Below are 25053 nucleotides of genomic sequence, written 5' to 3' on the forward strand. Positions count from 1 at the left end.
ATTAAAGTCCTTGTCACGGGGCCAGCATTTGGTCAATGGTGTTGAAAAGCAGGTTTCACTATTCTTAGACAAAGCTCCCGTTTCACAGCAGAGTTCCAAAAGCCTCCCCCAGGCTGCGCTGAGGATGCCAAACAAAAGCACATTTTTCAACAACAGCCAATATGGAGAAGGGAAAACTCGAACAGCCCAGTGGAGACATGAACAGAGGAAATGAAGATGGTCCCAGTGAAAGAAAACTCGACAGCCCTGACATGCTCGGAGTTCACGCCAGGTGAGAGACATGTAAGTTGCAACTGTACTGAGACACCGGTTCCCACCTGAGATGAGCAGGAGTTTGGTCGGGAAACAGGCCATCTCTCAGGGGGTTGCAGATGGAGACCCTGTCCACGGAGGACAAGTTAGCAATAGCCCGAAATTTAATATGCCCATAACAGTTTTGTTTTAGCAAATTCATTCCAAGAAATTTGTTTAGCAGATATCTGTATGACTGTGTGAAATGGTTTAAGTTCACAGTTATTCACCGAAGCATGGAGATAACCTAACTTTCATCAACAGAAACCTGGTTTATAGAATACATCACAACCACAGAGCAGAATACTATGCAGCCATTAAAAAGAATGAGACAAGGTGGGAACAGCCCAAATGTCCATCGATGGATGGATAAATAAAGTGTAGTACACATACATACAATGGAATACTATTCAGCCATTAAAAGGAAGTGAAATTCTGATATATGCTATAACATGGATCAACCTTGAGGACACTATGCTAAGTGAAATAAGCCAGACTCAAAAGGATAAAACTTGTATGATTCTACTTATTTTGAGATAGCTAGAATAGTTGAATTCTTGGAGACAGTTAGTGGAATGGTGGTAACCAGGGGCTGGGGGTGGGGCAGGGGGAGTTACTGTTCAAGGTGTCTGGGGTTTCTGTTTGGGAGGATGAAAAAGTTCTAGAGATAAATGGTGGGGGTGGTTGCACGGCAGTGCGAATGTCCTTAATGCCACAGGACTGTGCACTGGAAAGTGGAAAATTTCATGTTATGTGTATTTTACTAAAACAGGAGAATGAAGAAGTACTTTATGTGCTGATATGAAATAATCTCCGAAATATATCAGGTGAAAATAAAAGGTCCAGAATACTATGTACAGTATGTCATCACTTGTGTAAAAAGAATAGAGGGGGATAGAAGAAAACAAATTTCCTTTTACAGGCACAGACTTTCTCTGAAGCATAGGGAGGAACTGGGGGTCTAGAAAACAAATTTCCTGGGGGAGGGTGGGCAGGGGCTGGGCGACCTGGGGGTGTCAGTGGGTGGAAGCCAGGTGGAGGGAGAGACTTTTCAGCAGATGCTGCTTTGTACCCTCTAATTGTATAGCATGTCATCAAATTACATATTCTAATTAAAACAATTAAAATTAATGTAATTTTTAAAAGTTTTAATAGAGTTTTTCTTGCTTTCCTAAAAAACTGCCATCTTTCCCACTATGAAAATCCATGTTCTAAATCAACAGTTTCTTTAAGATAGATTTTTAGCAAACAAGTAGGCGCTATTCTTTTGTTCAGTTCAATTAAAGTATCATGAACACTAAATTTTTAATATAAAACCACTTGAAGAAAAATATTAACAGAAGATGTTGTTTTCGATCACGTGTCTGGTTCATACAGAGCTTTGAGCCCAAATGCTTGAGTTAAATCTTTCTCACCCTCTTGTAATCCATCGCCATAAATCAGATTCCGATGGAAATTCCAAGAGCATCTTTTCCCAAGAGATAATGGAGGATGAGCCACTTGAAAGTGAATGCCCTCCCCCTCCCTGGCCCGCATCCCCTGGTCCCGCATGGCTCTGTTGATGCCCAGGGACCCCGCTGGCTGGAGTCTTCCTTCCATCTGTCCCTGACGTCCACTTCACTAAGCCCACTGCACCCCACCTAAAACAAAAACTCGGGTGCCGTCCATTACATTTCAGTGGGTTTCATACTCATCAAATCCTTTTTTTTTTTTTTAATAATTCTTACTTTTTATTGATGTGTAGTCGATTTACAATGTTAGTTTCATGTGTACAGCAAAGTGATTCAGTTATATGTATACATACATAGATACGATCAAATCTTGAGAATATTGTCTCCTGTTGCCTTCAGAAGATGCTAGTGGCTCCTAAACTGCTGGTTAGAGTTCCACTAAAAAGTAGGGTTTTTATAAGAAATTCTAGTGGGGAGGGATACGGCTCAGTGGTAGAGCACTTGCTTATCACGCATGGCGTCCCCGGTCCATTCGGGAAAAAAAGGACTTAAAAAAAAAAGAAACTCTATCATCAGTAAATATTCTTTGAAAATTCCTTCCCTTGTCTCATTTTTAACAGAAAAAAAGTCTTAGGTCATTTTCTAAAGGAATTTTTCCCTTCTTTTCCTTTTCTTTTTTAATATGGATTCTCACTGCTGATGGCATTTTAATTTTTCCTGTATATTATGCTCACATCTTAATGTATGGCTTGCCACGCAGCTTTGAAGATTGGCCAACCTGAAATTAAAATTTGCACAACTGTTATTTGTGGTGGGGGAAACTATTTATCCTTCAGATCATCAAAATACCAAGCCTTCCAGATCCAGGGCTTCTTCCTTCCCGTTTGCCAACATTTAATTGCATAACCAAATTCTTACTGCTCAGATCATGCCTCATTCAGCGGCTGACTGCCTGGCCTGGCTGAACGCACTGTTGGAAGAATGATTTGTCTGGGCAGATTCTCAGAGCCAACATTGATAAATGTAATATGTAACATCAGAAGTGCTTAAACTTCACCCTGAAGAATACAGCCCCGCAATCAGGGCAACTGCTGATTTTCACATTTCAGCTACTTTCGTCCCACAAAAAAAAATGTGAGTCTCTCAGAGGGAGTGGGGTCCCCCGCTTTCAAGTCACATACATGTTTAAGAGCTAAACAGACAGGGAAAAAAAACTCTTCTTTTTTTCCTGATGTTGGACGCCAGCTTTGTCATTTCTCCAGTATGTCCTCAGACAGGTGATGTGGCTCCTCTGGGCCTCACTTACTGACGCCACCATAAAAGTAACGCCCGCTCCAAGTCCCACAAAGTCCCACAAACCGCATCGGTGCCCAGGTCACAGTGAGTGCGCACTCAGGTTACTTTCCTTCCTTTAAAAAACAATCAGTGATGTACTTTTATATTAAGTACATCCATACAAATTTCTCAAAGCTGTAGCCCACACGGCTAGAAGTTTCCTCAGTTTCCCCTTAGTTTGTGAAATATTATGGGATGCTACTCTCTGGCTGTAACAAATGTGAGATGGAATTAGTTCTCTCTGATGGGAACGCAAGCAAAGTACTGAGCTAGAGCTCCTTTTAACGACTCCCCTGACGCAGAGAGAGAGAGGAAATGAAGGCCCATTGCTTGGATCCTGGGCAGAAATGTTTTCCAAGGGAAAACCCTACATACCGCTCCCACTGACTGTTTCAGGTACACTCAGCTTACAAACCAAACGCTCCTGTGTAACTGCCATCATAATGTGCATTTCAGGTCACGACAGGCATCTTTCTTAAGATCGGCCTAATCGGAAGCTTTCCAGGAATGTGTGTGTGGACTTCTGTTTGCTTTCAAAATAAGTAAATACATAATTAGAAAGGAAAAAATCTTCTAAAACACTGCACTTACTGCCTAAATAGAGAAGCCGGATAAATAAGACCCCACGATGACAAATTCTACAAACTAAGAGAACGGTTCCCCTGGACAGATTCAGTGTGGGCTTCACTTCGTGTGATATCCTTGCACATTTAAAATACAAATCCAAAATACTGAAATTAAAACCTTTCAAAATTTCCTACCGTGTGTAAAATGACCAGGATTTGTGCTTCACGTGATATAAGCTGTAACTCACTGCACAAGGAGACCCTGCTGTGTGTCCAGGCATTTGGGCTGCAGATGCATCCTGAGATGTTAAAAATAACAACAGAAATGGCCTCAAGAGACCTTGACATTCTTACGGGCAATATGACCGATGTATGGACTGGTGGTTTCTCAAGGCTGAGATCTCACAGCCAAGACACGGGAGCCAGGAACACCTCTAGACAACAAAGACGTGAACTGAGAGACTAAACTGAGAAAAACTCAGAAATTCTCACCTCTACTCGTTCTCCAGGAGAGACTTCCCCAACCTTGTGTGCAGACACAGGGAGGTAACAGCATCACTGACCATGACAGTCTCATGGGGACACTGGAAGACTCGTGGATAAAAGACAAGGGGACTGACACCTGCCATTTGGGGTTCTTAGAGATGACACCTTCCATCTCAGGATGCCTTTTAGAAAGAGAAGAAGTCAAGGACACTGAGGGATTAGAAATTATCTAATCAAGTCCTTCCTCCTACAGAGAACACATCTCTGGGCACCTAGCATGCTAGCCGTGAATCTGTATTAGAGACAAGACTTGCACCCAGGGCTCCTCACTCAGCTGCCCTGATCGTCACGTCACACAGGCTTGAAGCAACAGAAATATCTTTCACTTGCGTGGAATTCAACATATATTCTCGTTAGAAACAGGATGTGCAGAAGAGGCCCCTGGGCTAGCCCCGCACACCCAACCCCAGCGCAAGAAGCAGCAGTGCACTGAAGGTCACCTGCCAACTCAACTGCCTCCAACAGAGCCGCTGTGCCAACTTGACGTGCTAGGAACAGTGGAATCAGACTCCACTCCCCTGCCAGGACCTTCCAGCTCCAAATGACTGCTGGTCAGCATGAGGGGAAGCACTGGGCCCCCATGGGCGAGGAGTGGGGAGTCAGGAGCGGGGAGCATGGCGCTTCCCAGGGAACAGCCACAGGGGAAATGCCTGTACCTCAGAGCTGGCTTCCCAGCTGCCGTGTTTTGGTTTTTAAGGGAATGTTACTTATTTATTTATTAATAAATTTTAATTGAAGTGTAGTTGATTTACAATGTTAGTTTCAGGTGTATAGCAAAGCAATTCAGTTATACATGTATATACATACATTTTTTTTTTCAGATTCTTTTCCATTATATGTTATTATAAGAAATCAGATATGGTTCCCTGTTGCTTTACAGTAGGTCCTTGTTGTTTATCTATTTTATATACAGTAATTATATATAGTAGTGTGTATTTGTTAATCCCAAGCTCCTAATTTATCCCTCCCCCTCCCCCTCCGCAGCCAACACGTTTATTTTCATCCCTCGGCCTCAGGGGAAGGACCAGTTACCGCTGCCCTATCCTCAGTCATCCCCGAGGGTCTGCACCAGTGTTTTTCTCCTCTCTGCCCTGCTGTTGCTGACCACCCAGTCTCCCGTTCGTATGTTGCCAGCATAAACTTCTGTCCTTGAAATGAACACTCAGCAGTCTTTCTACAGCTTTCCGAGGTTTTATGAGCTCCACCAATGATGAGGAAAGAGAGGAGAAATGGCTCTCTCTCTTGCTCCTTCAGCCCAGCCCCTCCTTCATTTCCTTCAAGTCCTGATGCAGTGCCTCCAGGCGCAGGAAGGCTTAAAATCCTGTGGCCAGATTCGCCCTGGTTAAACACGTTCGAGGGAGGATTTCTTGAGCATCCTCGCTGGATTGAAGTAAGATTCTGAAAAGCAGGGTGCGGAGGTTGGGGTGATGGGAACTTGGAGGAGACACGCATTTTGGGAAGCCACGGCGAGGGAGGAGGAGGCAGCCCTCTGGCCACTGAGCCCGCCCGGAGCGGTTGTTCCCGGCAGCTTATGCGCACCTGTGGGCACGCGCACAACAGAGCTTCTGACTGTGCTTTCCTACTTTCACGTCTGTCCTGAACTGGAGCATCAGCTGCTCGAGGAAAAAGCCGATGACCTGTCTTCTCATGCTCCGTTGGCCTGAGAAGGTCCTGGGTGTCTGACAGATGCTTGATGTAAGCCTGGGAATTTCCAAACCACTTCAAGGTCATGACCTTCTTCAGTAGCACAGAGGAATGAAGGGTATTTCTGTGCCAGAATCTGGGAAAGCCATAAACGGCCGCGAACAGCAGTTTTCCTCACTCTTCATACATTTGCGCTGACTTCCTGTCTCCTCATTTGAGGGCAGTGCCTCCAAAGTGAGGTTTTGATTCAAGAGTGTCACAGAAGCAGCCGTTGACCCGACCCGCCCGCCTCCCGGACCCAGGCCCGCTGGTCTGCACAACTGAGCAGGAGACAAAGGTCTGGCTGGACTAGGGAGGGCAGAGAGAGCTCTGCCCTTCAGGAACCTGCTCTAACTTTCAAGGCTGACTTTTCAAAGTCCGGGCCCTGGCATCAGTCCCCTCCCTAATTAAGGATTCATGGCTCTGGGAAGCAGGCATCCTCTTTTGGCTGGGATAACAATAGCTGTCCCACACAGGAACCCGCTGCTGAAGCCATCCATCGTGGAAGGCTGCAGGATCCCATCCAAAGAGCACATTGTGAAAGCTCCTGGTGTTCCTTGGAAAAGCTCCACCAAATATACTGGACACACATCCTTCAGGTTATTTCAGAATATAGTCCGGGGCCCCACGGTTGGAAGTAAATAGGATGGCCCTCAAAGGCACGACACAGGGAAGTGCAGTGAGGACACAGAGAACAACTCCCCAACCCAGGATGGCGGCGGGCGGCTTTCATGGGGCTGTAACAGAAACAGACTCCTAAGGATGGACGCAGTTTCCACTCAACTTGCCAAAAGGAGCCAAGAGGTGACCTATGAAAACTCTGAGCAAATGACAAGCTCTTCCATGCAAAAAAGTGAACAACCATGCCCCACCTTTTCTGGAAGCAGAATCTGAAGTCATGAAGGCAGAAAAGAAAGAGAAAAACAAAAGCACTTTGAGAATTTGATGGATGGTGAATACTGAAAGATTTATTGCAGAAGGCTCTGGAACCTGCCCTGGCCATCTTGAAACTGCACATGGATTCCTACCTTCACAAAGCAGTTTCTGTGTGGTCCAGCCAAGGGCAAGTCACTGTTCACAATGTTGCCAAAACACAGCTTCCAAACCCCGCTCACTGAATTGAGACACTGGGACAGAGTCTTGGATGAAGTAGAAAAGGCAGCTTTATTTCTTGGCCAGGCAAAGGAGGTCACAGTGGGCTAATGCCTCTGAGACTGTGAGCCTGCCAGGGAGAGAAGGCAGAGGGTTTTTTAGGCAAAGTCCAAGAGTTCAAGGGGCAGAGCTAGTTTCCATAGAGATTGCATGCAGGGTAACAAATTGTTGCAAAGTTGTTCTTATTTTTTCAGATGCAATGGTCCCCTTCCCTCTGCTGGGTATGAAGTTTACCTCCAGCTTGGGACTATATTAATATTCTTGCTCCTAGAACAAAGGTTGCAATAGGAAGGCAGTTTGTGGAAAAGAGCTCTAGAGAAAAACTTGTGCAGGTCAGAGTCAGGTTGATTAAGTGCTTTTAGCCTTTCAAGCAGGCTGAGGCCTGAGACCTCCTGCTGCAGGCTGAGGGCTGCAGCTCAAACAACAGGATACAAGGAAACCACAAAGGGCAAAAACAACTGCAGACATGCGCAGTTAGGGCCAGTTATGAACAACAAGATGCACAAAACACCCAAGAGGAGGGCACTGGGGTCAAGAGGAGGGCACTGGGGTCAAAAGGAGGGCACTGGGGGGCAAGAGCAGGGCACTGAGCATGATCCCTGCACACAGCACCACAAGGGGGCTGGGCGGACCACCCAAGCCTCCCTTTTCTCCGGCCTAACCCTGGTCAGCTAAAGCATGAGAAGAACCTTTTAAACCATATACAGTTAGGCAGTTACAAACATCATTACAGATACCAGGTGGTCACTGATGACAATAGGGTCCTGCTCGGCTACAAGACCTGCAGCCTTCCTTCTGGCCCCTGTTATTCTATGACCATGGCATTTTAATAATTTGAGTCTCTGCAACACGTTCTAATTATAGCCTTGTTAGTTGTTCAGCACCTCAGAGAAAACATTCAAATTCTTTCAGCTACCTTCCACAGTCTGAAACATGGCACCGAACATGTCTTGTTAGAAACAGCATGGAAAGTGCCATTCAGATGGAAGGCCGCCCTCGCTTAGCTTCATGGCTTCCCCATCCTTTCAGTATTGTGATTTTATCTTTATTGGATTTATTACCATGCTGCACAGGCAGTGCATACACTCAAATCACTCCACGGCTCAAAAAAAAGCAGAGAGACAGGTGATACCTAGATGGAAATGGGGGTCGCTGCCTTCTCAAAACTCAACAAGTTTGGAAGCTGGCCCCACAGAGGTGAGAGTGAAAATAAAGCACAAAGCAAGCTAAATATAAAAGCATTCATCTCAGAATCTCTGTTTTCTTTTCATACATCCAGTGGAATATACTGATGTAAAAACAAAACTGCCACAACTCACCCAAACATTGATTTGAGCTCAGAGAGAAAATGAATGGGAACAATAAAGCAATCAAAATAGGTCTCGTCTTCAGATTATAGGCCAAGTTCACTTTCCTTTTTCTCTATGATGAAATGAGTTCCCTCAAAATTCATATGTTGAAGTCCTAAACCCCAGGACTTCAGAATGTGACTATATTTGGAGATGAGGCCTTTAAAGAGGTGATTAAGGTAACATGAGGTCATATGGATGGGCCCTAATTCAATATGGCGGTGCCATAAGAAGAGCTTAGGACACAGACACACACAGGGAAGTGGGGCACAGCAGAAAGGCAGCCAGCCAGCCAGCCAAGGAGAGCTCTCAGAAGAAACCAACCCTGCTGACCTCCAACCTCCAGAGCTGTGAGACCACAGACGTCCGTGGCTGAAGCCTGCCAGTCCGCCGTACTTTGTCACAGCAGCCCTGGTGGACTAGGCACCTTCCCCTTGGGGTCTCCTCACCGCCAGTTTTGAACACTGGTTCCTTCTTTTTTCCACTTCCTTCCACTCCACTGAGCCCCTCACCATCTCTTCCTTCCTTCTGTCCTGTTCTTTCTTTACCTGTCTTTTATTTACTTATTTATTTATTTTTATACAGGGTTTGGGGTTTTTTTTTTTTTTTTTTTTTTTTTTTTTTTTGTGGGAGGAGATAATTAGGCTTATTTTTTAATTTATTTAATGGAGAGGTACTGAGGATTGAACCCAGGACCTTGTGCATGCTAAGCATAGCGCTCTACCAACTGAGCTATACACACCCCCCCTTTACCTATCTTTTAAAAGGGGTTCCCTCACTTTCTTCTCAGACAGAGGTGAAGTCTGCGGAGGGTGAAAGGGAGAGAAGGCATTTTGCACCCAGACTCCCCAGTCTGCTGAGAAGCTCGGGCCCCCCGAGCTCACAGGTGTCTCTGCTTTGCCAGGGCATCAGGCGGAATCACTTCTGACTTCATCAGAAGGTGTGACGCTCCCTTTCTGGATGACCTTGACCAAGTCACTCAACTACTCTGAGCTTCTGCTGGCTCATAGATTTTTTAAAAAGGGATGGTGATGCAAATTCCTGTGAAGGGATTCAGAATGAGCCACCCCCAAAAGTGCCACTTTGGCATGTGGATTGTTCTGAGCTGAAGACATCTGGGCCCAAAAGACCCAGGAGGAGATTTTTTTACCTCCCCCTCAACTTCCTAAAGGAATTCAGACTGGGGCCTGGCTCAGAGAGAGAGAAGTTTATCCAAGTGACCTATCTGTATTGCACAGCAACACTGAATTACCAAATGTCCATCTTCTTATTGTCCTGCGACTGGCCCTCCCATTCCTCAGCTCAGGATGGCATGGAAGGCTCAGCTGCCCAACTGGCCCTTGGCTTTCACGTCTTTGGGGCTCCCCAGTGTAAATAACTGATGTCGTTTTTCTCCTGTTAATCTGTCTTATGTCAATATAATTATTAGGCCAGCTGAAGAACCCAGAAGGGTAGAGCATAAATTTTCTTCACCTACACTTGCACAGCTGTGTGTGGTTCAATTGAGATAATACACTGGGTTGGGAATTTGGGATTAACAGATACATGCTACAGTATATAAAATAGGTAACTAACCAAATAAGGATCTACTGTATAGCACAGGGAACTATATTCAGTATCTTATAGTCACCTATAATGGAAAAGTATCTGAAAAAAGAAGAGGTAGATATGTATCAGTATAACTGAATCACTCTGCTGTGTACCTAAAACATTATAAATCAACTATACTTCAATTTAAAAAAAAGAAGAAAGATAATACACTCAAAAATACTTTATATACTGGTCACAATAGCTCAGTTTTTCTATCTACAAAATAAGTTCTACCTAGAATTTGACAGTATAGTATCATGAAAAATGAAAGTCAGCAAATAATTAGAATTCTGTAACTCTGAATATTATGTATTTTAGAGGATTATTTCTACTCTGTGTTTCATTGGTCTGATAAAGTTTATTTTTGTTTCTCCTGACAGTTAATATTTATGAAGAGTGTTGTACTTGGTATTCAGAAGAGGATTCTAAAAACACAAAAGACCTGGTTCTACCCTTCAGGGGTCCTGCCATTCTTGCGGAAAAATGTGTTACAGCTCGGCGTTACAGCTCAGTTGTGACAGCATCCTGGATCCCGGTGATAGACCAAGCAACCAAGCAGCACTGGAACAGCCCACCAGAATTAACACTTCAAATTCTGGACCCCATCTGCAGGTTTACACATGCCATTTATAGGCTGTCAGTTTTACACTTTGCAACATCTATGCAAATAAAGTACAACAGAAGTTGACCAACCAGGAACAAGCTTTGTAGAAATAAACCAATCAGGAGTGAGCTTTGTGCAAATGAAGTACTACAAATGGACCAATCAGAAGTTAGGGAAGTGGACCAATCAGAAGTGAGAGTAATAACCAATCAGAAGTGAGACTAATAACCAGCAGGAAGTGAGAGTACAACCAATCAGAAGTGAAGGAAAGTGAGCTCAGGGAACCAATAGAATTCTAGGTGTAAGTTAGCCGCTTTAGAGACAAAAAAGTGAGATAGAGCCTCTGGGCCAGGGAACCCGGCGGTGCTAAGAGGAGAGCAGCAGCCCTGTCCAGGGGTCCTGCCAGTATTTTTATGGGGCTTCCCGCCTCACCATCTGTTCAGGAAAATAACATTTTAATTGTAAAAACACTTATAAAACTAGTTCAAAGTGGTTTCGAGGGCTGTAATATGGTATACACAGCCAAATCTCACTGCAGTCCAAGCCAGTACATACCTGAACTTTTTAGGACAGCTTTCCATGCAGCAGTTTCCAATTATCACCTACCTAAAGTCAGTGCCAGGAGACGCCAACAAATCTGATTTAAAATATTTAAAGCCTGGAAAGCTAGTAACAACCCAAATGCTAACTACATACTGTACTTTGCTTTAAAGGAAATCTAACTCTGTAACCATCTGTACAATAGAACCCTTTAATACACAAGGACTTCTAATATTCTTAAAACATAATTTGAAAAACCAAATCTTAATTTTCTCTTTAAGTTCTTGGGAACCCCTGGAAAAGCAATATTCCAGTAGGAAAACCATACATTCTTCAGAAATGCAGTTGATATTTGACTTTAGAAATATCTCAACCAAAAAGAAAACTGTATAGTTTTTTTTCTTTGGTGGAAATTAACAAAATCCAAAATCTGGTAATTTGGTTAGTAGGACACAGGGTTCAGATGGTTTAATGCTTCAGCAGCTGCCTAATCTGAACTTATATCCTGACTTTACCACTTACTGACCGTAAATGGTGGGGCAAATTACTGTACTTCTCAGAGTGTCATCTTCCTCATATTTTAAGTGGGTGCCTTTGCCTTGAAAGGGCAAGGATGATAACATGCGTGAAGCACAAAGCTCAGAGCAGTCAGTGCACCTCTTCCGACAGTTGCAGGGACCATCCTGAGTGGAATTTATCAACGAAAGTGAATCGTAGTGGATTCTGGTTACTTCCCAGTCTTTGCCTCTCCCTAACAGGTGAGTTTCTCTAATTCAGCTTTGCCTGTCCCTCTACCACTTTCCTCTTCTCTCAAGTCCAGCACTGGGCACAGCATGAAGCAGAGCCTCAATACATGTCTGATGAATGGACATATGTATATAACACAGATAATTCAAACACGGAGGCAGAAGAAGAAAGAAACTAGTAGACGGAATACATCTTAACTAGTAACAGATCGGTGTCTTTGGCAAACAACTTAAATCTGGAGAAATGGCTAAAAACGCCAAAGATACCTTTAGCTATAGAAGGATAAAAGAAAAAAAAGGGTTGGAGAAGTATTTCTAACTTTTTCACTTCTTTCATCAGACCACAATCCAAGTATTATCAAAAGCAGAGTATTAATGCATTGAGTAGGCGGTAGCCGAGAAGCCTGATTCCCTAACTCAAGGACAGCCGCTGCCTATGGGCTGGAGTTAACCACCAGGAGACGAGAGTCAAAGAAACACCAGACTTGTGGGCTGGGCCTTGGAGCTCCCCTGGACGCCGCCAGCTCCCCACTGGGCCCCTCCGTTGCCCGGCAACCGGGGCACGCCCCGGCTCGGCCCCGCCCCCGCTGCCATGGCGACGGAGGGCAACGCGGCCCGCAGGCGGGTGCCCGAGCCTCGGGGGCGCAGCTCGGGGCTCGCGCTGCACCTGCTGCGGCCGCCGCCACTTCTTAAACCCGCAGCTCGCCAGCGCTCTCAAGCCGAGCCGCTCACCCTCGTCTCCTCTCACCCTTGCTTCAGAAAGTGTTCCACGGACACAGGAGTTCAGCCACTTGCTGCTTGGTGGTCCCCTCCCCCCAAAATGAAGAAGGGGTGACCACCGGCACACAACACTCGCTTACCTTTCTCAGCATTCCTCCACGTTAACAGGGGTCTCTGGAGGGGTCGACCATCCCGCGCCGAGCTCCAGCGGGAAGGAAGTCACCGAGAAGCGGATGGGGGGCTGGGCCCCGGCGGGCGCCGCCGCGAGGGCCCCTGCGCCCTCCTCATTAGCACGACAAAGGGCAGGACCTTCGGGCCACTCGGTCCGCAGACGTTCAATCCGTCCGGCTGTTACTTTCCAGGCCACGGTTCAGACTGGCTCTGAACTGCTGCCTGGACGCCCCAGTTCCCTGGCGATGAACAAGTCCAGCGGCTCATCCGTCGCGGCGAGTGCGCCCCCGGGTCCCGGGGCTGCGCTGTTGTTTGCGGGTCCCTGCAGGGCGTCGTGGGGGGTTGGGAGCGGCCGAGAGCCGTTTCAGGCCCGCAAAGGTTGAGTTTCTCGCCGGGCTTCCCTCTCCCGCTGCCTCCCAGCCCCTTGCTGTTGCATATTCATAAGAAGGCGGGTCCGCTTTCCATCTCTTGAATCCTCAGGGTTGAGGAAGCCGAGGCGTAAGTGGGGACGATTCGATTTGGAAGGAAACACCAGGAGGATGGGGTAGAGGGGTAACGTAAATACACAAACGTGGGGTCCCTGTTTCACAATTTCTCCCCCCACCTTCGGGCAGCAAGGGCGCGGGCGTGCTCACACACACACAAACACACGCACACACGCACGCACTCACGCCCTTCCTCAATTCCTGAATTGAGCAAAGGAAACTTCAAGGAGGTCCTGACTAAACCCATGGGTCCTAATTATAGCATCAGACTAATTGGAGGACTTGGGCGGTGTGGCGCAGGGTTTTTAAGGATGATGTCACCTATATGCTCCTCATGCCAAGAAAGCAGTTAAAAATTATACATGCAGAACTCACTGATTGCATTGATTTTATTGAATTTCATCATAATTGATTGTGTGCTTTTAACGTGGTACAGCCCTCCACCATGTTCAAAAACCCAGATTTTCTGATTTATAAACAATTAAGTTGCTAATGGGAACCCATTTTCAGAAAATAAAAATAGTGACAGGAAAATGACAGGCCTAAGGAAGTTCAGATGCAGAGAGGGACAGTCTTATTGAGAAGCATGAAAAGCCATGGCTGCAGAGCTGTTTCCCCCAGACATAACAAGTGGTCCTCCAGAACGGTTTCTCTTTCCTCCCTGAAATTTCCACTATGGGAGTCACCATGGAATTACATTCTGGAATCCAGACCTGGCCACCCCTTACAGTACAGGTGGTTACCTGAGAAGGTGACTTGAAGGGGTACAAAAAAGCTTCTGCTTAACCCTCCCGTCCCCAAACCACGTGCCGTGATGCTTTCACCATAGAACTTACCCCTCTGTGTTGAAGTCCTACAGAAAAGTCCCTGTGAAGATGTGAATTTGTTAGCTGAGGGAGGTGACCCATACTCATTATCCCTCACTAATTACAGGTGGTTGGACTTATGGACGGACGTTAGAAATCCACTCACTCTGCAGGTCCTCTCTGGTGCCTGTGTCCTAGTGGATGTGGGTGCTGGGGAGACAACTGACAATGCAACAACCCAGGGTGATGACCTGGGAGCCGACCTCCTAGTTCAAAACAGACTACAAGCAAACATAAAAAGCCAGGTAGTTATCATGGCTGTAAAGAAAAAGCCATGTAGAAAGGCGGGAGCTGGAAGCCCAGAGGGGCCGTGACTTCCTGGGTGAAACAACCTGAGATGAAGTCCAGGTGCTCTGATGGGGTTTAGGTCCATTCTGCCACTCTGTAGTCATCGGCTCTGTGGCCTCAGTTAATGGGTGCCCTTCTCAGTTTCTGCTTCCTCATCAAGCAAACAAACAAAAGACGAGGCTAGGTTTTCAGTGGTTTATAGTGGGCAGGGAAAGTTGTCATGATGACACGCACTTGGAGGTGCAGAGGGTCTGACAGTGTGGTCAGGTGGTCAGCGCATGGATGCTGTGGGCAGATCTCTGGGCAAGACCCTTCACCTCCGAGTCTGGTTCCCTGGTTGTAAATGTGGGTAATAATACTGTAACAGAGTAGGGCCCTATTGTCATTGGTCACCATATTTATAACTGCTTAGTTGTGTAACAGTTTAAATGGTTTTCTCATGCTTTTGCCGACCAAGGTTAGGACAGAGAGGAGGGAGGCGTGGGTGGGTCAAGGCGCTGTGTGCAGGGATCATGCTCAGCACCCTGCTTTGACGCCAGTGCCCTCCTCTTGACCCCAGCCCCTCAGAAACAGCAGTCGGGTGTTTTGTGCATGTTGCTCATAGCCCGCCCAGCTCCGCATGTCTGCAGTTGTTTGGGACCCCTTGGCGTTTCCTTGTATCCTGTTTGAGCTGCAGGCCTCAGCCTGCTTAAAAGGTGAAGGCATTTAACAATCTGACTTTAAACTGCACAAGTTTCTCTCCAGAGTTCTCTCCTATGAACCGCCTTCCGGTGCAACCTCTGTTCCAGGTACAAGAACACTGAGAGTCCCAAAGCGGGGGTGAGCGTCACACCCAGCAGAGGGAAGGGGACGTCTGCAAAACCAAGAACAGCCTTGCAACAACTTGTTACCCTGTATGTGACCTCTAGGGAAAGCAGCTCTGCCCCCTGAACTCGAGAAGTTTTGCTGTAAATCCCTCTGCCTTCCCTGCCCTGCAGGCTCGCAGCTTCAGAGGCATTAGCCCCCTGTGACCTCCTTGCCTGGCCAAAAAATAAAGCTGCCTTTTCTACTTCATCCAAGACTCTGTCCTGGACTCTCAGTTTGGTACGCGGGTACAGAGGCCGTGCTTTGGCAGCAACCCCCACCTCAGGGGTTGCTGAGACTGTCCAGTGAGGGCACAGAAATACTGGGGTCCGCTATTATGATCATGCCTCCCCTTCTGGAGGGCAGCCCCACAGCGCGGCCTTTGAAAGGCGCGGCTGCTTGATCACGAGACCCAACCATGCTTTCTAATCTGGACCCTCGTCTGTGTTCCCTCGCTGCAGAGGGAAGTAGGATCAGAGGGGAAAGATGCCCCGGAGGCACCCGCTGGCCCTCCATGGGCATCATCCCGCCATGGCTATCACTAACCGTTGCACAGACTCAAAAAAGGATCCGAGAGGTCGACTTCCTACAAACGACACACAGCACACTTCTCCCTGGTGCTCTAGTCCCTTCTGAATAGTGAATAAATGCACCACGAGACCTGTCCTAGTCTCACTGAGCGCTCTGCACCCCGTGTGTGCTGTCAGGATTGTGAACTGTCTCCTGAACAGTCCCAGGAATGACGCTGAAACCTGTTTGCATGTCTTTTCTCAGGGCCTGCTTTGAGAGCGTGCTCTGAGAAACAGTTCTGGCACTGTCAACGAATTGCCTGCGCAAGCAGGGGGGCCGTGCTTCTAGACTTAAGACTGACGCAGAGGAGGAGGGGGAAGCTGAAGTGGCTGAAGAGAGAGGGGAGGGAGCCCAGCCATGGTGCATTGGCCGCCCTGCAACATGGCCCCAAGGAGAGGAACCCTCAGACCCAGGAAAGACAGCCAGTCACTCAGTCACACGTGAAGGTGCCAACTGGACCTCAGGCAAGTAGCCAGACACTAATGAGGCCCCTCACCAGCATGTGCTAAACGCAGGAAACTGTCCCCCACTTATCTAGTGGTCCGGATCTTGTGGACACACTGCCTTGTTAGACACCGCCATCCAGGAGATCTGGCTCAATTACCACGCTTATAAATTCTTTTCTCAGCTTCTGTAATCATCTATGGCTAATTAATTTGGATAAAAATTTCTTCTGCGCTTGAAATAGTCAGAAATGCATTGTATTCCCTTCCCGGATTCCCAAGTTAATACATGAGCCATGTGAGGCAAATTATGGGAGAGGATCTTTATCTAAGCCACATGCAGACAGAAATGCACACTCTAGAATCTCTCCAAATCTCATATCAGTCCCATAAATTGCTCTAGTGCATTACAGGGACTTGAATTAAATGAAAGGAAATCAAGAGGGGTAAGAAAGACTCATGTATGTCCAGTGTTCTCAATCATTCTAAGCATCAAACAAGTACGTTACCCTGGGATCCTAATTAAAGTCACTTTTTATCATTTTCACTGTGTGTCCCAGAGAAACAGGCACATAAGTGAAACTGACAAGATATGACAGCATCATTAGCCACCAGCGCCACACCTGAGCAGGTAGCGCAGCCCCGCTGTGGTACGCGGTATGTTGCCGCATACGAGAACCTCCCGCTCTCAACCTGCCAGGTGGACGCGGCGGGGAGAGAAGGGAGCTTGCAACGAAGCTGTCTTAGGAAATTCACTCCACTGTAAGCCCTTAAGTGCTGTTGGTCAGATTTCCCCAAAGCATTCACTGTGCACACTACCGTGTTACTACTGAAAAAGGAAGAACAAATTTTCACTCTCCACTTTTACTTCTGTTCACTGGTTCCTTCAGCAACTGTTTCTCGAGTGTGAGGCAAGATGCCAGGCTCCTGGGGAGCTTTTTCCAAAAAGCAATTGTCCACACGGACTTTAAAAATACAATGAGAAGAGTGCATCTATACGTCAATCTAATTACTGTGAATTAAATCATTTCAATGTGGCTTTAAGGGACAATTTGCTTCACAGAAAACTGTGACTGTGGATGTAAACTCACTGTGGTGATCACTTTGCAACAGGTCCCTAGACTGAATCATGACGTTGTTCACCTGACACGAATACAGTGCTACGTGTCAATTCTCTCTATAAAAAGGGCAATTTCTGACCAAAAGAAGACATGATTTGAAGAATTCTGACACATTCTCTTCTAAAGCCAAGAATCCAAGTGTCGTATGAGTAACAGCCTTTCCTTGATTTGTAAACTGGAGTTTTGGTGTAAAACATGTTTATAAGGCTGCGAGGTGGCTGACAGTGGCCAGTGTCTTCCTGAAAGAGCCCTGGGTGGCACGGGGTGGGAAGGCGTTAGAGACGTGAGGGGCTGGGACCAGAGCACAGGAAGGGAGAGGGGAGCAGGCCAGGGTGGCGGTGGGGACCCAAAATGGGGGAGAGGTGACAGCACCAGTTCCAAAGGGGCCTGTAATCCAAGGCAGAGTGGTTCCGATTAATCTGATTCAGGGACCACTGTCCCCCGGAAGGGGCTGGTGGTTTGGGCAGCAGTCTTAGGTAAGGACTCCTGTAAAGAGCAGGACCCTCTGGGATTTCCTGGGACAGACCCTCCCCATGTCCTCCGCTGCAGCTCCTCTCTGAAGGACCCAGATCATAGCATCTCATGTCTATTTCCTGAGTTTTTCAGATGCTAAAAACCACCACCAAAGGGAAGAAATTAAGTACCTGATGATAGAGAACACGTGGCCCCCAGACCTTCTGGCACCTGGGGGTTGATGGTGTTGACGCCCTGTTCCCTCCATGTCAGCCAATCAGAGAATTGTGCACAAGCTGATCGCGTACCTGCGACCTCCTCCCTCACCTGGCCTTTAAATAGGCTTCGCTGAAACCCTTCAGGGAGTTTGGGGTTTTCTTGGGCACGAGCCACCTCGTCCTCCTTGCTCGGTTCTGCAATAAACCTTTCTCTGCTCCAGACTCCAACGTTTCAGTTTGGCCTCATGGTGCATTGAGCAGATGAACTTGCTTAGGTAACACTCCCATCTTGGCAGCTGGGGAAGCTGAACTCAGTTACATAAGCACAGGTGTTGATGGTCCAGGAATTGGTGCCACGGGACTCAGCTCAGGGAGGGCAGGGGAGAGTCAGGCAGTTCCAAGGACCATGGGGGGACAGGTCCATGCTCCAGAGGACACATGTGGAGCGCATGCCCCAGCTGTCAAGGGTTGCTTCACATGACACCCGATCCACCCCAATTCTGCCAGTTCTTCAAGTATCCCAGAGGCAGAGGGCCCCGAGGAAACACGCAGGGAAGGCACGGCCCCTGAGAGCAGCTCCCCACCAGCACCACCATATGACACAGCATCCTTTCCAGAGGAGAGGTGGGAGCAGCCTCCAGTTGACACAGGCTATTTGCTCTCAGCCACAAAGGAGGCAGAAAGGCTCCTACTGAGCACCTGCATACCTGGCGTTCCCTGTGTTCACCTCCCTGGATACACATATCCACGTGATGTGTACCACCGCTTCCATCCTCTTCCTTCAAATGATCCATTGTGGAACCACTGTCCATTATTTCAATCTTTTCTGAATGGTTTCTATGTTTTAGCTGATGCACATTCTGGGGAATCACTAGATATATCAATTTTTCAATTATTGCATAAATGGGCACTTTTTTTTTTTTGCTGGCCTCGGTAGGATATTAACTTGCCCCAGAGTTCACCCTCAGTCAGCAGTTTGCTCACCATCCATCCTTCACTCACTTGCTCAGTAAGCACTAATTCAGCACAAACCCTGGGCCAGACTCTGTGCCAGGCCCAGGGAAACAGCCCAGGGCTCCCACTCTCCAGGGGCTCACAGCCTCGTGGCAGAGAGACTGGGAGACGCGGCTCCGTAGCCGTAGCCGGAAGGCAGGTGTCAGTATCTGATCGCGGGGCTGTGGCAGCAGTGAGGAGAGGTGCCTCCATGCACAGACACCGTGGGGGAGTCCGCCTGTCCTGTCCACCCTCAGTTTTGTTTTTATTTCATTTTATCTTATTTTATTTTATGTTTTAAATTGTTTCTTTTTTTTAATTGAAGTACAGTTTACAATGTTGTGTCAATTTCTGCATCATGATGCACAGCATCATGTCTCAGTCATTCATATACATACACAGCTTCCTTTTCATAGTCTTTTTCATTATGGGTTACTCCAAGGTATTGAGTGTAGCTCCCTGTGCTGTGCAGTAGGACCTTGATGTTTATCTATTTTATACATAGTAGTTAGTATCTGCAAATCCCAAACTCCCAATTTATCCCTACCCACCCCACTTTCCCCCTGGTAACCGTAAGTTTGTTTTCTGTCTATGAGTCTGTTTCTGTAAAAACCAGTATCTTTCAAATGTGAACGTAACAGCCATTAGAAGAGTCAGTGGAAAAGTCTGACTCCACCTGGAAGGCTCTCTGCGCACTGTATCGATGGGCTGTTGCCTCTGGTTGGGCTTGGCCAATGCAAACCCAGCAAGGGATCAGAAGGGAGGGAGGAGGCCTACTTATTTCCTCCTCCATCCCTGTTCTCTCTGGTGGGATCGGAGGGGGGCTGGTGGTATCCCTGGACCGAGGTTCCCATCTCCAGGAGGACCCCTGTGTGTGGGACTCACCAGCTCCTCCTGGCTTGCAACCATTCACACCTGTGTGCTAATGAAGGCCCTGGGACTGCTGCTCTCAGCCCAAAGGCGCTAACCCCTCTGCCCTCTTGCCTCTTCTATACCTCGTTCACATTTCTGCAAATACCACCTTTCTCTTCTCTATCACCTCAGTTTATCCAGCTTAAAGGGTGTCCTTCCTTATCGGAACCCTTACTGACACAGAGCTCAGTATAACAGCAACCAAAAAAAAAAAGAAAAATACATCAGAATTAACAAACCAGAAATGCAGGAGCCAGGTAAAGAACACTTCAAAATCAACAGAAGAGGACAAATGGAAAGGCAGCCACCGACTTGGACAGGCAACCCCAACGTCATAAAGGCGTCAAGCCTTCCTTGGTTAATTTGTAAGTTAAACGCCAGCAGATATTTTTACTGCTGCATTGCTATTGTTGTTGTTGTTTCATTTTTTAATGAAACAAACCAGCTTTACCATCCACGTTGCAAAACAAACAAGAGTAGCTAGGAAGACTCTGAAAAAGGAGAGCAGATGCTAAAGCGTAAAATTGCTACCACTAATTAAAAAAAAAACCTATGGTACTGACACATGAATAGAGAGAATGATGGAATTAAATAAAAGCCCCAAAATATATGCAAATGCTTATGAAAAAATACAATAAACATTGCATCTTAAATCAGTGGGGAAAAGGACTATTTAATAAGTGGTTTGGGGACCACAGGTAGCATTCTAGAAAACAAATGCAGCTGAGCACTTTGGCACATACCAGGGAGGGACAAATTAGGAGTTCAGGATTGACAGACACACACCACTATATATAAGATGGATAAACAGCAAGGACCTACTGTACAGCCCAGGGAACTATATTCAATATCGTGTAACAACCTATAATGGAAAAGAATCTGAAAAAGAATAGACATGTGTATGTGTAACTGAATCACTGTGCTGTGCACCAGAAACTAACACAACACTGTAAATCAATTCTACTTCAGTTAAAAAATAAATAAAAACAAAAACAACAAACAAAAAGAATATTCTGAAAGGACAGGCAAGAAACTAATCACGATGGTTGTGTGAGGACGAAGGTGAGGGCGGGGCCGGGGCACAGGTAGCAGGTGAGGGCTAGGGTGTGCATCCCTTTCCTTCTTATATTTAAGGATTGAGCCCTGTAACTATATCCCCTATTCAAAATTTTTTTAAAAATGAAGATATATTAATCTTAGAACCAGAGCCCCGGACGGACGGAGGCTAGTATGTCACTAAGAAATACTCCTTGGCTTAGGATGGGTCCCTCACACCCGCTGGGGCCCACACTGCGCGGTGAGCAGCTTCTGTCCGTCTCCGAGAGGATGAACGAGGGCAGGCCTGTCGCCTTCGTTCCTCAGCGCAGCCAGGAGGCCGGGACGTTTACGCCCAGCGCGGAGGCAGGAGGACGCCCTGGGTACGATCCCCTCCCTGTTCAGACCGCAGGGGCCCCACGTGCGCCGGCTTCCGCGGCGTTTGGGGCTCCCCTCTCTGGACCGGTCCATGTAAGCTGCGCAGCGTTTTCAACGCCACCACACGAGCAATTCAATGCCCCTGCCGAAAAGAACACGCCGTCAGCCTGGCAGCTCATGCGTGATGCTTTTCATTTTTTCTTTCTTTCTTTTTTAACAGAAGAGCTTACTTCCGGGGGAGGGTAGCGCTCAGTGGTAGAGCGCACGCTTAGTTTACGCGAGGTTCTGGGCGCAATCCCCAGTCGGCCTGTAATAAGTAAATAAGCCTAATTACCTCTGCCCCCCAACCCCCCAAAACAGACAAACAAAAGAACCCACTTCCTGTGCCTTCCTGGCGCACAGGGCTACTTCCAGCTTCCGCTACACCAGCGCCCGCGACGAGACGTTCTCTACAGGTGGCGGGCTCTCCGGCGAGGAGCAGGCGCACCTGTAACTGGTGGAAATCGGGCAACGAAGACGAGCCCCACGAGAGGGCGAGGGAAAGGGCGGCCCTGAGCACGCGAATTCGCGCTTTCCTTTCATTTTGGAACCCATGGTGACCGAGAGCCCCGACTAGGCCGCGCAGCACACAGCACCGACCGGCGCCGGGGAAGGAATCTGCCCCTTCGATCTATTCGGCAACTTTTCGTACCAGACAAAATTTTTCTTCACGACAGATCACCTTGTTTGCCGACCGCGATCAAGGTTTCTATGAACCAAAATACAACGGACCGGTTAGTTGCCCAGCAGAAATGACCGTCCGATACCTCGCCCCGCCTGGTTTCAAATGCCGTAGTGTCAGTGGCTGTGGGATCACCATCCTCAAAGCTCCTGGGGAATCGGAAAATGAAGATTAAATCACAGATCCCCATCCCCACCCCCACCCCAGTGCTGTTCCACCCAAGTGAATTGTCCGGGAGCAGCATCTCCAGGGACTGAAAGCTACTCTGTATTTGCATCCTGGTGAACCTGCTTTCCTGTCCGTTCACACATTCAAACGGTTCCCCTGCGCTGCCTTTCTTTGAAAGAAAAGAGCATCTTGCATTTGCTAATGAAGCAGAAAATTCATCACGCATCTTAATCACAGCCTGCTTAGCACTTGCTTTGCACAAGACCATGTTCTGAAGCGATGTATGTGTTCCTAAAAGGCTGTGTACAGATTTACTGTTTAAACTTTTCGTTGCATTTTAGATTTGTGAAGCTCTGTAATGAATTCTTTGCAACGTGAACAGACTGTCCCAACTGATCTTATTTGTAGGACTGGACTGCTGGGAAAGGATTTTCTTAGAAGTATTTCAGACTGTCAATTCCTTACATACACAGCTACATTAAATCCCCAGATCGAGGCTGTGTATTTTTGAGCATAAAACTCAGACTTAACATGTGAATTTCCAGCCTGACTCCAAGACAATGTAAATATATATTATATTATTAACATTACATTTGTTATGTATTGTATATAGATTTATGTGATACATGCTTATGTATATTATATATAAAGTATAATGTGTTACAAATGTAAAGTAAAACATATAATATATAAAAACACACATAATGTATATATTAATACAGTAGGAAGGGAAAAGAAAAATTTTTCATTTGATCTATTTTTTCCTAGATATTTTAAATCTGGGCTCTGAAAACTATCCTAGAAAAATCATTATATGTATGACTGAATCACTGTGCTGCACACCAGAAATTAACACATTGTAAACTGACTATACTTCAATAAAAAAAAGAGAGAAAAATCATTAATTTTACTGATCTTTCTCTATCTTTTCTGTACTATGATTTTGGTATCTCTCAATATATTTCAAATGCAAAAATAGCTTTTTTCATCCAAAATTTCAGACCTTACATAATAGCACTTATTTTTAATATTCAAAAATGAAGATAACACACAATGACATAATGTAAAGTTAGCAACATTATAAATTCAGCAACATTTAACAAAATCATAAGAATTCATTTTTAACTTCATGTTTTTTAAAAGATAGCTAATCAAAGATAGACACACACATGATCTTAACTTCTAGTTGAGCAGGGGACTCGGCCAGGTCCTAATCACAACGGCAGCGACTTTACTTGTTATTCCAAAACTGCTTTATTGTGATGTGACGGGCGTACAGACAGCTGTACATATTTAGTGTCTACGAGGTGATGAGTTTGGGGATAAGGACACGCCCACGGCCTGATCACCACAACCAAGGCCAAGCATATCCATCACCTCCAAAAGTCTCCTGCTGCCTCCTCTGTTTATTTACTTTAATTAATTTTTTTTTCCTTGTGTGCTAAGAGCACTTAAGTGAGGTCTGCCTCTTCCCAAACTAAGCGTAGAGTAAATGTTGTTAACCAGAGGCCCTAGCTGTCCGGCCGGTCTCCGGCGTAATCATCTCGCACAGCTGAAACTGTGACGCGCACTGACGTGCCCCCAGGAGTGGGACTGCTGGACCACATGCTAACTCTGTTTTTAGTTTTTTAAGGAACCTCCACACTGATCAAGAGGAGAGTAGGTCTTACAGCGTAAGGGAACTTGACCAAAGGCAGATGACTGTTCACCAAATTTTTATAAACCTCTCCCTTCCATGGAATAGAGTTTCCTGGAAAGCAGCTGCCCCTCCCAAGGCTGTGCTTCCCAGGTCCTTGTTATATTCAGAAATGGTCCCATCAGTAGTTCTCCCCCTGGGAACAGCAGGCAGTGTCAGAAACAGGTGTGTTTCCTGTCTCTTCCCCCATCTCCAATCCCTTAAGGGAAAGAGGAGCCAGACCCAGAGTGTCTTTGGCTCCAGAGTCACTCCGAGAACAAAGCTGCTCACCAACTAGGAACCCATTCATTGAGCTGGAGAGAAAGGAAAGCACAGAGAGATCCAGGCTGCGGTCATGTCATCACAATACAGGGCATTTACCACTCAAAGTGGGAGAGACATCCAGAGACCCTTACGACAGCGAGCGTCTAGTGAGTCACAGTGCTGAGAGAAGTGACACTCACCTCCTTTCCTGCACACTTGCTTTGGGGTGTGGGAGGCAGGAGGGAACAGCGCAGCCTAAACGTTGCAGGCAAGGGCAGAAAAACTGCCCCTGGAAGAAAATCTTCATCCTTCCACGGCAGCCCCCAGTTTGAGTTTTCGGTTTACCTGTGCCATCGCCAGCTGCCCCTACCGCTGGGGAAAACTGGGTCATTAGGTGCTGAGTACAACTCTCCTCATTTCCAAGAGCTCTCCGGGGAACCCCTGCCTGGGGCATCACTCTAACAGGCTGCGAAACAGTGGATGGCAAAGCTGCCTGGGGCTTTCCGGGCATCACAACTGATGGAAGATGGGAAGTAATTAGGCTGCTCCGAGGAGACCGAGTCCATAGGGGGGACGGGCCAGCTTTCTGCAGGATAGGCCTGAGATGCAATCAGAAGGTTAATGTCAAGTCCGATTATACGGTTAGACTTAAGCTGGCACTGGCCAGTTAGCATGTAAGCATTCGCCTTCAGGACACGTCAGCTCGGAAACATTCAAAAAGAAGACGCTTCTAAACAAACGGTGACGACTCCACCCTGATGTCACACGCCCGTTCCGACACATACACACGTGCACACAACTCTAACAAGCCGCTCTGCTCGGGCTGGCACACACGCCTACACCGACGCAAATCCCCGGGGATACATGGAAATCCAG

At 46.9% G+C, this 25053-nt stretch overlaps 1 protein-coding gene across 1 annotated transcript in view; it reads right to left on the reverse strand.

Moving 5' to 3' along the window:
- Positions 1–13145, reverse strand: part of SPATA13 (spermatogenesis associated 13) — a 183609-nt gene extending 170464 nt beyond the window's left edge. The window contains exon 1 of the mRNA XM_074377932.1: positions 12714–13145. Within this exon, the coding sequence (XP_074234033.1) occupies positions 12714–12725 (12 nt within the window). The 5' untranslated portion in view covers positions 12726–13145. The remainder of the gene's footprint in view (positions 1–12713) is intronic.
- Between the last annotated feature and the right edge of the window lie 11908 nt (positions 13146–25053).

Source organism: Camelus bactrianus, chromosome 14 (assembly GCF_048773025.1).
Source record: "Camelus bactrianus isolate YW-2024 breed Bactrian camel chromosome 14, ASM4877302v1, whole genome shotgun sequence".
Taxonomy (NCBI): Eukaryota; Metazoa; Chordata; class Mammalia; order Artiodactyla; family Camelidae; genus Camelus; species Camelus bactrianus.